Raw genomic sequence first — 14,132 nt, 5'->3', positions numbered from 1 at the left:
TGCCCTGCCTTATTCAGCTAGAGTTATTTACTTAATGATTACAGGGTCATAAACCCAACAGCAAAGGGATAATTATGAACCCAGTTAAGCTTAAAGAGGAACAGAGTTTCTAGTCGGACCATGGAGCAAAGCAGGATTTTAGTTTGAGCCAAGCTCTTCAATAACAGCTGCAATCTCATTTTAAATACATTACAGGACCTAGAGACTTCAGAAACAAAAACCAAACAAATACCTGGTTCCATATTGGATGGGAAACTATCAGCAACCTTGAAAGATAAAATGCATAGCTCCTCCTCTCCATCCTGTCCTATTATCCCAAGCAATAGCAAACACCTTCTGTAACACTGTCAGGAAAACTGCTTGTCTTCTTCCAGGTCATCTTTAGAAAATTGGGCAGACATCAAGAATTTATTCCAACATTAGGCTGCGCTCAGCTGGGATCTTAAATACTGGAAGCTCTCAGCCTCCACCTAAAGTAGCTGGCACCTTTCAATCCTGATTTCTAACACCAGACTGCTAAGATGTTTGTGTTTGCAGCAAAGCTCCCCTCTGTTTGCACCCCTATTTTCTGATTTTGGCATTTCCAATGAATTATGATTGATTTGAGTTGTGGTGGCGCAGTGGTTAGAATGCAGTACTGCAGGCTACTTCTTCTGACTGTCAGCAGTTTGAAGCTCACCAGCCTCAAGGTTGACTCCACCTTCCATCCTCCCGAGGTCGGTAAAATGACCCAGAGTGTCGGGGGCAATATGCTGACTATAAACCGCTTAGAGAGGACTGTAAAGCACTGTAAAGCAGTATATAAGTCTAAATTATATTGCTATTTGTACAATTTCTTCTAAAAATGATTCAGGTCTGAGAAAACTGGGGGTGCTTTAAGTATATCCAAATGGCTCAGATATTGCTGGGCTACAAATCCTATCGTTCTCAATCAGACCAAATAGAGGGATGATGGGAGTTGGGATCAACATAATCTGATCCCTGATGAGCAATTCAGCTTCTTGAGCTACAATATCCATATTAACATTAACTATTTTTCACAGAATGTGCTGATGAGGCAGCAAGCTCCCTTTTGAGGGCCAAAATGATTTCTTGTACGTGGAGTAAGATTACAAAACTTTATTTTAATGATTGCATGTGGAATCATTCCATATTTTTAACTACACACCTAAATCTACACTGCAGGAATAAGACAAGGATGCTTTGGAACACCAAGCGGGAATTCAACCCAAACAAACCAAGATTATTTTCCCGAAAAGCTTCCCTTCTTGCATGTTGTGTTTGGTTACTAGGTCCACCTAGATCTGATTCCATGTTAAAATCTCTGCAGAGATTAAAGTAAAAATATTTACACCAAAAAGAATTGGCAGTTGGAAAGCCTGAATGGATTTGACACATCCTCTCTGCCTTTCATAAGCAAAGAGTGTTCAGCATTGCAACAATAAATAGAATTTCACAGTAACACTGAGAAGGTCACACCCTCCGGTGAGTCTCTTTGCTTCTCCTGGAAAGAATGCATTGTTGAGATGGGTGTGGGAAGGCTAAATAAATATCTCCTGTGTACGTATTCCTAAAAACGATTGTTAATTTAATTTCAGTGGAGAGAGACAGATCCCATTTCTTACCAGCCACGTGAAACAAGTGGCACTGAGCTGTTAAAGAGAGTGAGCAGCATGCACAGGGTCTAAATTCAACTTAAACAATAAACAAGGGCATTTTATGAATGTGAGTAAAAATAATTAAGCCATTCTTAACATGTGCTACTATTCAGGTATTCTGGAGTCTTTCACCTTTGCTTTTACATGCAATGCAGACCCATAGTATCTTCTCGTGCCTATATTATCTTTTCATGTGTCTGAACTTGTACATGGAACAGAGTCTTGCCTGCTGCTTTGGCGAAAGAGAAACTGGCCCACACAGTCCATCTCACAAGTATTGAGGGTGACTAAGGGAGGACATCTCCAGTCTGCAACTGAGTACGTGCAATGCATCCCCTAGGGAGATACACCTGGTGGGACCCAGAAGAAGGGACTTCTCTGTGGTAGTGGAACATCATTCCCCCAGAAATTGGAATGCCCCCCACTCTAACACTCTTCCAGAAAGTGCTGAAAACCTGGTTCTGCCAGCGGGCCTGGGGAACCCAGAGTGGGATGGAGCCCATTAAATGGCTTGTGTGGTGTGTTGTCGCCAGGGTGGGAGGTGGAGGTTATTAATTTATTATATGATTCCCTGTTTTATTAGTTTTATTATTTTTATATGAGGTTTTTATATTCTTGTAAACTACCTTGAGTCGCCATGTGCGAATAGGCAGCAATATACATTTTTCTAAATAAATACATTTCCTAAATAAATGCTATTTCCATGGTTGATAGTTGTAGGGTTGGGGTTACATGTACCGTGACAAAGTTTATCTATTTTCATATTTTATTTTCAGTATTTCTACACCACCCCATCTTACCTAAGTGACATAATGGTGCAAATGATGCTAATTATGCAATATGCATTAACTGCATCTTTTGCATGATGACAGCATCACAAATGATCTCTCTCTCTCTCTCTCTCTCACACACACACACAGAAGATGTCCATTCCTGATGAATGTTATAGTTAAAAGCATTAGAAACATTTGGTTCCTCTGGTCAAAATGATTATAAAAGACACCATACTCTTAAGATAGCAACTTGACATTATTTGAACAAATTTTACACAACAAATTTTGAAGTCTTCCGCATTGGTAAATTCAGGGTGCAAGTATAAGGAATTTTTAAAATACCTTCAACAATACTTCAGTTAAAAAAAAAAAAGAATAATCATACACGCAGGTTTACACTGAAAAATTACAACCTGGGAAAATATTATTCAAAAACAGCTTATACAAAAATATGTATGTTCATAAAATATCTGAAGAGGCAGTTTTGCATGAATCACTCATAAGTTTAGCAAAACAAAACAAAACAAAACAAAACACCAATGCAAGAATTCCCACATCCCGTCTTCTTTGGTTATTACTTTCCTAGAACAGGGGTCCTCAACCACTGGGCCGCGGACCGGTCCCGGTCCGTGGAGCACTCTGTACCGGGCCGCAAAGAAAAAAAAAAAAAAAAATGGCGGCTTTCTTCGCCTTCAGTGAATGCTGCTGGGATCGGGGATCAAGGACACAAATGAGAGAAGGGGAGGGAGGAAGCAACCGAAGCCTGTCCTGCTCTCTGGCTCAGCAGCTTCGGTTTCCTCCCGCCTCGTTCCTCTCTCAGTTGCTCTCTCGCTGCTCCACCAGCCCAGGAAGAAACTGCTTCAAAGAAGCCAGGGGGTGGGTGGCTTTTCCTGTCGCTGCAGCTCCTCCGAAGCGCCCGGTCACCCCCCACCCCACCCTGCCTGCCCGCAGCGGTTCAACCCAGTGCTCCGTTCTCCCTGCCTGCCTTCATTTCGGAGCAGGTTCGGCTGAGAATAATAACTATTCGCCTCTTTTATCAGCCGAAGCTGCTCCGAAACGAAGAAGGCAGGCAGGCAGGCAGAACGGAGCACTGTGGATTGAACTGCGTGCGGGCGGGCGGGGGGGGGGGGGGTAAACGGGCGCTCGGAGCGCTGCGGCGACAGGAAAAGCTACCTCCCCGCTTCTTTGAAGCAGTTTCTTCCTGGGCTGGTGGAGCAGCGAGAGAGCGACTGAGAGAGGAACGAGGCAGATACCTGAGGGAGGGAGGGAGACACCTGAGGGATGGGGCTGAGGGAGGCAGGGCCGAGGCGCTCCTGAACTTGGTGGTTTGCTGGCAGACGTTTTATTACCCGACTAGGTAACAACATCAGATGTTACCTAGTCAGGTAATGAAACGTCTGCAAGCAAACCACCAAACTCGATTCTTCCCCCGGTCCTTGAAAAAGTGTTTGTGCTTGAAACTGGTCCCTGGTACAAAAAAGGTTGGGGACCACTGTCCTAGAATATAAAAAGAAGACATTGATGTGGATAATTGCCCCCAAATTGACCTAGCATAATGTCTGCAATGGTTTGATATTAAAGAGTTTGATATTTAGATTTGATATTAAAATTATTTGTTAAGGTTTCAGCTTGGAATTCATTATGTTTATAGATGAGTCTTGATTTTAAGAGGAACAATAAGCATGGCTATAATGACAGATAATATGGGGATTAGTGCTTTATTCCAGACACCTGTTGTAACTTAAAACACTCTTTCACTTTTTCCTCAGTTTTTGGTACTGAGTGAACGATGATAACATGCTTGTATTGTTTTTCTACAAAAATCTTTAAGACTTCTCCAGGTTTTCAGTCTTTCAGTAAATTATAGGCTCTTAATGTTCGATTGTTGATGAAATCCGTTTTCCTATATCCAGCCTTTAAAGTAAAAAAAAAGAAGAAAAAGAAATGGAATATAGTTAACTACAATTCCAGGAACATAGAGGTAAATTCTCACTGGAAACACAAAGGTAAATTATTAAACACACAGTAGGAATGAGATGAACATCCTATTGAAGCTACTTTGGGAGTCTAGAAAGGATATCAATTCATTTTTTTTCTAAAATTGGTTTGCGGTTGATTTAATTGATTTAAATTAGTGTGCAATTGAAAGACACTTAAATTAGGTTGGGACTCAGGAGGGTGTAGACCAACTATTTGTTTCTGTTGGCCTCTAATTGTTGATCATGCTGCCTAGGAATTTGGAGACCTGTAGTCTCAATGCTTTTTGAGGTACCAGATGCGAGACAACTAGCCCAGATTCCTATCATGATCATAAACAAATGTATAAAAATATGTATTCGTCAGGATTGTGATGGCGTAGGGAGGAATGCATTGTGATCCCTATGAAAACAACCTTCCGTGGTATTACATAAAAAGTAAACACAGAAGTTAATCATGCAATTAGAATTATATTTAATTTGACACCGATTGATGGTGTATATTGTATCAACATATTTGGAAATTAAATGAGATTTTTGCTCTTGACAGAAACAAGCTGAATGTTACAATTTAAAGCAGGAACCTGCAATCTCTGTTGGGCCAAATGCCACAATTAGTTTTTGATAGATATGCTGAAAGCTATGTTCTAAAATTGGTCCAGGCCAAATCAAAACTTCCTTTTCAGTTTCATTCACACTTAATTGAAATTAAACGTATTTGACAGCGGTGGGATTCCACATTTTTTCCTACTGGTTCTATGAGAGTGGACTTCGTGTGGGCGCAGCACTCAAAACTGCTCGCTCTGTCAGTGCTAGTGAGGTGAGCTGTTTTTTAGCTCAGCTGAGGTGCGGAAATCTGCTCTGACACGCAAATCAGCTGAACTAAAAAACAGGAGAATATAGGACAGAAAAGGGTGGGGGTGGGGCCACCAGTTCTCTGAACTACTCAAAATTTCCAGTACTGATATGTCAGAACCGGTCCGAACCGGCTGAATACCACCTCTGGTATTTGATGGAATTACTTCCCTGTTGTATATTTAATGGGTTTTACCCTTTAGTCACATTACAAGTGACAATTTGATCATTGCATTTTTGAGATTGAGCTTAAGACTTTTACAGCTAAATGCAACCCGAGGAATTCAGCCTATGGCCCTCTGATTTAAAGGTGGGATACTTGAGAAGCCTAACGTGGAAAGGATTACTTTCTTGCTCACTGGTCAGCCTGAAATCTTGCAACCACTTGGAAGCCTTTTGGGGATGTGTTGCTTGTGTTGTCTCTAGGAAAGTTTCCCATTGTTTGAAAAAACAAAATAAAAAAGGGTTAAGGGGGAAAACAGGTGTTACCTGTTTAAAAGAATGCAGAAGCAGAAAGTGTTAGTAAATTCAACTTTCCAGTTGAAAAAAATGTTTTGCATACTCTATTTACAAAATAATTTTCTACGGGAAGTACAGCATGAGGGCAAACCTAACAAAAGTACATTAAATCCATTTCTGTCAATTAACAATTCCAAATCCCTAATAGGGTTTATTAGGGTTCAGTCTTAAAATATTTTGAATAACAAAAATAAATTAAAAGTATGACATTCATTTAAAAACCAAGAAAACCTGATAGGAGGAAAAACAAAACAAAATGTTGCATGGGACATGTCTTTAGATTGAAAAGGCTTTGGTTGAATTGGTCAGAATGTGGATTTTTCAACAGGGACCCAGAAAAATAAGCCAAGGTTTGTAAAGCATTTTCAAAAGATTCCCATCTTGTTTGCCAGCTTACCCTTTTGTAAGCACTATGGAGATCAGCATGAGACCACAAGGAATACAAGAGGATTGAGGCAGCTCTACCACTTTTGCTGAGAACAATAGAAAAGAACAACAACTTTTAAAGCAGTTCAACATTGTATCAGCATGAAGTTGAAAAGAACAACATATTTCATAGAATTTCAATTTAAAAGAAACCTAATAGGGAAAAATAAATAAAAGGTCCAAAGGAAGGGCATGGGTAAAGGGTAGGCAGGAGCGATCAGGCTTCTGTATTGTGTTCGTCTGTGAGTCAGACTTTCACAGCTGTTTCTGTTTTAAATTTGGTGCTAGCCTACTGCTGTGCCAGAATGGTTTTTTCTTCATCCTGATTGGTTGGGAGTCTTGGTCTGTGTTTATTGGTATTGGAGTTTTCTCTGTTCTGCTTGACTGGTGTTTTTAATATCTTCTGTCTGTTTTGTAGTTTTTTTTTTTTTTTGTCTTGATTGGCTGGCAACATTGTGTTTCCTGTATTGGAGGCTTTTAGTGCGGCTTGGCTCCAAGTAAACAGACGGCTATCATTTATTAGGAATCTAGGTTTCATCTGGGTGCCTGGTTGGGGTGTGTTTGAGTTGGAGGTATCGGGGGGGGGGGGGTGTCTGTTTGTGCCCAGGTGTTTGCCTGGCTTGTGGTGTGGAGATTTTTTTTGTTTGTGAGTGGCTATAGCAGCCATCCTAAGAAACCCCAAAGATAAAATTGACCTGGAAAACCAAGGCGTATATGAAGTCCCCTGCGCATCATGCCATGCCACATACATTGGACAGACCAATAGAAGAATAAGTACCCGCCTGGATGAATACAAAAATGCAGTAAAATAGCTGGAACACACTTCCTCACTAGTCCAACACATGAAAGCCACAGGTCATAGCATCAACTTTAATGGCACCAAAACCCTAGCCACTATAGAAAACCTCAGCTACAGAATTATCAGAGAAGCCATAGAAATTGAAAAAAGATCTGAAAGCATGAATAGAAGAGATGACTCCACCAGACTGTCAATTATCTAGAAGCCTGCACTCACAAACAAACAAATCTCCACACCACAAGCCAGGCAAACACCTGGGAACAAACAGACCTCCCCGATACCTCCAGCTCAAACACACCCCAACCAGGCACCCAGATGAAACCTAGATTCCTAATAAATGATAGCCGTCCGTTTACTCGGAGCCAAGCCGCACTAAAAGCCTCCAATACAGGAAACACAATGTTGCCAGCCAATCAAGACAAAAAAAAAAGCTACAAAACAGACAGAAGATATTAAAAACACCAGTCAAGCAGAACAGAGCAAACTCCAAGACCAATAAATACAGACCAAGACTCCCAACCAATCAGGATGAAGAAAAAACCATTCTGGCACAGCAGTAGGCTAGCACCAAATTTAAAACAGAAATGGATGTGAAAGCCTGACTCACAGACGAACACAATACAGAAGCCTGATGATGGCAGATGAGATTCTGCTGAAATGTTGCTACAACTTTAAAAGCACAACTATAATGACATGGGAAAATACCCGAACATAGCTGAATACCATACATATAAATACCCACGAAAACTTAAGAAAATATATATATATATTCCCTTTAAACATGTTTTTTTTTAAAAAAAAACAAGAACAGAAAAAAAAATTATCTCCTTCATGCAACTTTTTGCTGCAAATTTAAGTATTACAGAATAATTAAAAACAAACACAAATAGGCTGAAAAACAGCTTCTATCCCAGGGCAGTAGCCCTTTTGAATTCTACTGTATAGTGCAGTGTTGGTGTGGTGTCAGGGGTTTTCGGTTCAATGTGTGAAGTGTGAAGGATGTGTGTTCGTGTTTATTTCCATGGTCATGATGTGCACCGAAGATGGTGCTTGATTTCGTTGTACGAGGTGCAAAGACAATAAAGTAAACTAAACTAAATTACAGATAATCATCTTAGGAACGTATACCTACTTGTCATTTGTGCTGATATTCATAACCTTTGAAATGCCATCATTATTCAAGAGAAGCCGAGCATTTGAGGAATTGTTTTGAATCAGGTTGTACAAAGCATAGCAAACAGAAGCTGCGATCTCATTGTCCACATCAGATGTTGGGATATAATCTGGCAACATGGCAATCAAGTCTGGCAATAGTACTCTGGCTGAAAAATAACCAAGAGGTGTCCTTATTCTAAAGTTTAAATACACCCCTCACATGTTCTTTAAAATGCTTGTATCTAACTAAATGGTACAACATTTAGTTCTAATGAAAATTTTCCATTCCACCACCCTCCCCACTGTAAATTTACTCCATGAAAATGTTGGGATTTATGGGTAGGCATGTAGTTGGATAACATCATTGGCCAATCTTCCATAATCTGAAGCCCTTCAAATTTTGTAGGGTTTTCAAAAACATTTCAAATGACTGCAAATCTTCTGCAATTTGGGCCCTCAACACATTTGGAGATTCACAATTTGGCAAAAACTAGTGGATGCCACCCTACCTGTCCAATTCTGATTCCCAAACAACTAAAATAGTGTCTTGTGGCTAGCCATTACGTATCAACCATATCACCTCAAAAAAATTATAATGGATGCAATTCACACTCAGCCTTGACAGCTTATTGGAGAGATAGCCGGAATCTTCTGCTAAAGGTCTAGTTCAACATCATTTAACATCCTATCATGCAATTAAAACCCATGCAAATGATCTTCATTAGGAGTGTGTATTTACCAATTTCATTTTGGAGCAAGGTGTTACGAGACAAGTTCCTGAGTAGGGAAACGGCTGTTTTCCTGATGCTTATGTTGCTCACATGTAGCATGCTTCGAATATTCGGGAGGCCATTGGCCTTCTTGACAATGATATGAGCCACCCCAAATGGCATCTGTCAGGAAACATACACAGCTTTTAGACTTAGGTAATTCACCACTCTGTATCATAAAATCTTGTGTACAGTGCACATTTTCTTCCAGGAAGAGGATTGTTATTATTGTCAGTCCCCGAACAAAGGCTTTTCAAGTATTAAGAAAACGTCCCCACCTCCAAAGAAAATCAGAATTCTGTGGCAGCTGATACTGGTGGTTTCCTTAGAAAGGAAGGGATGCTAGGAGAACAAGCCTAGAAATGTCCTTGAAGTGTTAACCCAGACCTGGAGCTGCACAGGAACTCCCTTTAAGTATTTTGTTTTTAAAAGAAAAATGAAGAATAAAAGCACCCACCAAGCAACACCCCAATTATAAAAAGTGCTTTTCCAAGAGGATGGTGCTTTGTCAATTTATGCTTTTTCAAAAAAATAAGTGTTGTTGGTATCAGTAGAAGCATCTGACTGAAGAAGCACCAGTTTCTGCTACTACTGAAAGATACAGAAGGGTGTGTGGTTAAAGAAGAATAGGTAAGGCCCAACTTTTGATGCTAGTGGACCTTCCTAAGATGTCCTGGTAACTTCACTTAGTTGCAAACTCTTCCCTTATTCTCTTTGTCTTCCTAACACAAGGCTAGCCTGTTGGTCATGCTGCTTCCTCTTCTCACTTTGCTAGTCACACTGGTCCATGTATAATTCCATGCTTCCCAAATAAAATGGGTTCTAGCTTTTCCTTTTCCATTTTCCTTTTCTATGAGCACCTCAAAATGAAATAAATCAGCTATCTTTGTTACAAAGGTAGGCATCAATGTTCCCTAGACATGAATGCTCCAACACTGGAAATTTTTAAAAAGATGTTGGATAACCACTTGTCTGAAGTGGTGTAGGGTTTCCTGCCTAAGCAGGGGGTTGGACTAGAAGACCTCCAAGGTCCCTTCCAACTCTTCTATTCTATTCTATTCTATTCTATTCTATTCTATTCTATTCTATTCTATTCTATTCTATTCTATTCTATTCTATTCTATTCTATTCTAAATTCTAATTCTATTCTTTTCTAAGACAAACAGCAACTAGAGACCAGCTCTTCCTTTGTAGCCTTCTCTAGATATTTGACAACCCCACCCCACCCCAAATATTAAAATAAAATGAGACTAGATACCAGCAGGACGATTTGTAAATGTCCACTTAGTCTTATCCAGGCTTTTATTGTCGACTGGATTAATGTTATACTAGTTTAACCATTCTGTTCTATTCCCTATGACTCCATTATAAGTTTTTTCTCTCCCTATGTGCCGCTCTGAACTTATCCAAGAGAAACTACAGTAAAATAACAGTATTAATAATACCATCCACATCCATTTCCTTCTCAGATACTTACTGGTCCACTGCCAGCAGTGAGGTTCTGCAGAGCACCCAGAGATGCTTCTTGAGTGAAGTTTCTAGTGCTTTCTGCTATTAGGGACAAATATATCCTGATCAATGTGGAATGCCAGAGCTTTTCAACACCTCTGGGGTTACTCTTTTCTTCCGGCAAAGGCATATCTTGTTGCTTCTAAAAAGGCAAACAGATCAGTATTTCAGAAATGAAGTGAGAAAGAATCAAAGTCTTCTTAGAGTACAGGTAGTCTGACTCCTTAAGGGTAGCTAGTAAAATATGGAGACGAACAGCCCTAAATTTTGATGAATGCCTATCTGTAAATCGTTGTGTGGGTTTAATGGTGCATAAATCCTCTGTAGCAATAGCAATAAGATTTATATACCGCTTTAGAGCCCTCTCTAAGTGGTCTACAGAGACAGCATATTGCCTCCAATCCTTTTGGGTCCTCATTTTACCCACCTCAGAAGGATGGAAGGCCGAGTCAACCTTGAGCCTGGTGAGATTTGAACTGCCAAACTGCAGTCAGCAGAAGTAGCCTGCAGTACTGCACTCCAGCCACTGCGCCACCATGGCTCATAATAGGCTATAACCCCTATTTCAGCAGCCATGTAAAGACTGATCATTAAGAACAACCAGATTATTGTTGCATCTGCTGATTACTCATGATTATTGGGGATGACCAGTTTTACTTTCATCCAAAACACAGTATACTTTAAAGAGGAAAGAAATTCACATCTAATGACTATATTTTTCTATGTTAGAGGTCTATCTTTAGGTTGTGTCCGACTCTTGGTGACTTTATAGGCAAGTGTTCTCCATGCAACCTTGTCAAGCGCAGCTTATTTCAATTGTTGTATGTTCAGCTTTGTATCAGGTTTTCTGTTTTCAAGCCAGTGTGTTCTTTGCTTGTTCCTTTCTTCCCTGCCCACTAACCATTCCTAGTATCATTGCCTTCTCCAATGAATTCAAATGCATAACATTGCCACAGTAAATTGGATATAGTCTTATTATTTCAGCTTCCAGTGATGTGTCTGATTTTATATGATTAAACACCTCTCTGTTTGTTACTCTGGCTCCATCTTTGTAATCTTATAAGTACTTGTTAGATCCACAGAACATCTGGGGTGAGGAAACATCTGAAAAACTAGATTAACAAATTTGTCTTGAAATCTTACAAACTTGGTCACAATTTCATACTTTAATTTTATACCACCAGACATTATGAATGGTTTTATGAGATTAGCAAGTTTTCTATTGCATTGTGGTTTAATCCTAATAAAGATATTTCATCCTGGAGAAGATCTGTCTACATAGCTGCTAAAAGGCAATGACAATTTGATGATACCTAATGCATGCATGAATGCATCCATCTGTCCATCAAAATAATCCCCACCTGTACTTTTTAGATTCCGCCCCCCTTTACTGTGAAGGACTGCTTATCTTTATTTTATGAATATTGCTTCATGTTTAAGGGATCTTTTTCACCCAGTATAATTGCATATTACATATATATTCTACATTAGTCAACCTTCAAAGTATTGGCCATCTTCTCTATTAGGATTAAAATTCCCAGCATTCCCAATAAGTTCCTTCTAGGGACACCTGGTTATGGATTAGTGTGAGTTTCAGACAAAGGTTTCTCAGAGACGCTGGGCAGTCTATAAAAAACTGTTGTTCCCTCCTTACATCTGTTACCTGCTTTGCATTCCTGCTCTTTGTTCCAAAACATCCAATGTTGTTCATGGATGGATCATCCCTTTTTGGCACATAGAGTTTCTCAGTATAATTACTCGGGAGCTCAGCCTCTAACTGGTAAGAAAGATTATGAAGAATGCACACACAATTCTCCGTAGCCTGGAAAAAATGAACAAATACATTACTCTGCCTGTGTAAATCTGGAATGTACTGTAGATTCAAGCATTCAGATAACCATTGGCCATATTTTATAGCTCTTAGTAATTGTGGATAGCAGCAGTACTGCAAATTTTCAAATCCACTGTAATTCCTTGTCATGTAAACAGCAGAGTTCTAGAATGAATGAATGAATGGAGTTGTGTGTTTAGATCCACCTAGAGCAACTAGTAAAAGATGAGAAATTTTAATTCATTTCATACTTCAATAATCTGTCAGTTTTTTACTTGAATAATCAATCTGCTAGACTTCAATTTTATTTATTTAAACCTTAAATTTAGTTAAGTTAAATCTATTAAGCTAAAGCTTAACCTATTACAGTTTCTATTGTTTTAGAACTGGAGGACGGATGCCTTATACATAATCAACTCTTCTACACTTTTTAATTCAGACAGAGAAAGCGAAGACAACATTGGAGTGCACAAGCCCAGACAAAAGTCTAGGTTTGATAAGACTCTCCATACTTCTTCAATTTTGCACCATCCAGACATGTTGCATAACAACTCCCACCATTACGAACCGCTACAGCTGAGAACATGTGAGCAGCATCTGGAGAATACAAAGTTGTAGGTAGCTGGTAGTAATTTAGCATATGTTGTGTTTGGGCTTTGTAGTGGTGATTTGGGGTAATTTCAAACAAGTTGTTTTCAGCAGAACACAGGACTAAGAATTTTATAGCTGGAGATATATTTATTATTGATATATTTCAGCAGTTGCTGAATTCCAAACAACTCTGAGCAGTTTATCTTTTAAAAGCAAGAAACAATAAAAATTAAGAAACTGTTCATGGATGTCCAGAGGAGAAAATCAGAATAAGTACAGTGATTCAGCAATCACTCTACCTCAAAGCTTGAGAAAACAGCTAGATTTTCAAGGACTTTTAAAACATCGGAATGCCCCCAAAACTGACATCATAAAGTCATTGGATGATTTATAAGAGGGGATGAATATTAACACACTTTGGAGACAGTGCCAGAAAGAAATGCTCTCTATCTTAATCCTAGAGATTGCACTGGTTTGGGAAAGTTACCTTATCATCTGGTTTACGATCTGCAGTTGTTCCTTGTATATAATATACCAGCGAATCAATCAATCCATCACATTCCCTCATTTTCTTTCTCCCTTCAGGGCCAGCAGAACTCATGTTTCTGTAAATAATGTAATAAAATTGATCACAAGAATATTACACATCAGTTTCTTAGCTCTGTTTTTGTGAAGAATTTTATAACAGAAGGCAAGTTTTGTGTCTAGGGCTCCAGCTTAAAAACATTGCATCCAGGTTTGGGTTTATTGTTCATCCATGTTTAATGTCAGGATAAGAAACTGTTTCTTTCATGCAAGATAGATTACAGACAGTCCTTGCTTAATGAACATCCATTCAGCGAATACTTAAAAGTTATGATGGCGCAAACAAATGCTACTTATGGAAAGTCCTCAAATATCAATAGCACTTAGACTTATGTACTGCTCCACAGTGCTTTACAGAACTCTCTGAGCAATTTACAAATGTCAGATACTGCCCCCAACTACCTGGATCCTCATTTTATTGATATCAGAAGGATGGAAGGCTGAGTCAACCTTGAGCCAGTCAAGATCGAACTCCTGACTGTGGCAGAGTTAGCCTGCAATACTGCATTCTAACCACTGTACACCACAGCTCAAAGATACAGCTATTGCAACTCCCCTATAATCAAGCAATGAAAATTTGGGTGCTGGGCAACCTGTCCACATTTATGACTGCAAGGTGTATTTCAATTCTCTCTTGCCTATCTCCCTCTTATCTCACTCTTTTGGATCTCCTGTGCTTTAACGC

General features: G+C 39.4%; 1 protein-coding gene across 1 annotated transcript in view; it reads right to left on the bottom strand.

The window, feature by feature from the left end:
- Positions 1-4,134: 4,134 nt before the first annotated feature.
- The window catches only part of PKP2 (plakophilin 2), a 71,871-nt gene continuing 61,873 nt past the window's right edge, over positions 4,135-14,132 (bottom strand). Inside the window, exons 7-13 of the mRNA XM_026695080.2 lie at positions 13,350-13,467; positions 12,104-12,262; positions 10,409-10,582; positions 8,901-9,054; positions 8,139-8,328; positions 6,179-6,254; positions 4,135-4,345 (exon numbers count right to left, since the gene is read on the bottom strand). Coding sequence (XP_026550865.2) covers positions 4,277-4,345; positions 6,179-6,254; positions 8,139-8,328; positions 8,901-9,054; positions 10,409-10,582; positions 12,104-12,262; positions 13,350-13,467 — 940 coding nt within the window. The 3' untranslated portion in view covers positions 4,135-4,276. The remainder of the gene's footprint in view (positions 4,346-6,178; positions 6,255-8,138; positions 8,329-8,900; positions 9,055-10,408; positions 10,583-12,103; positions 12,263-13,349; positions 13,468-14,132) is intronic.

Source organism: Notechis scutatus, chromosome 6, assembly GCF_049901735.1.
Source record: "Notechis scutatus isolate UNSWTSFEM ecotype Mainland chromosome 6, rNotScu1.2, whole genome shotgun sequence".
NCBI lineage: Eukaryota > Metazoa > Chordata > Lepidosauria > Squamata > Elapidae > Notechis > Notechis scutatus.
The sequence above is the reverse complement of the archived record's forward strand: the minus strand, read 5'-3'. Positions and strand labels throughout refer to the sequence as shown.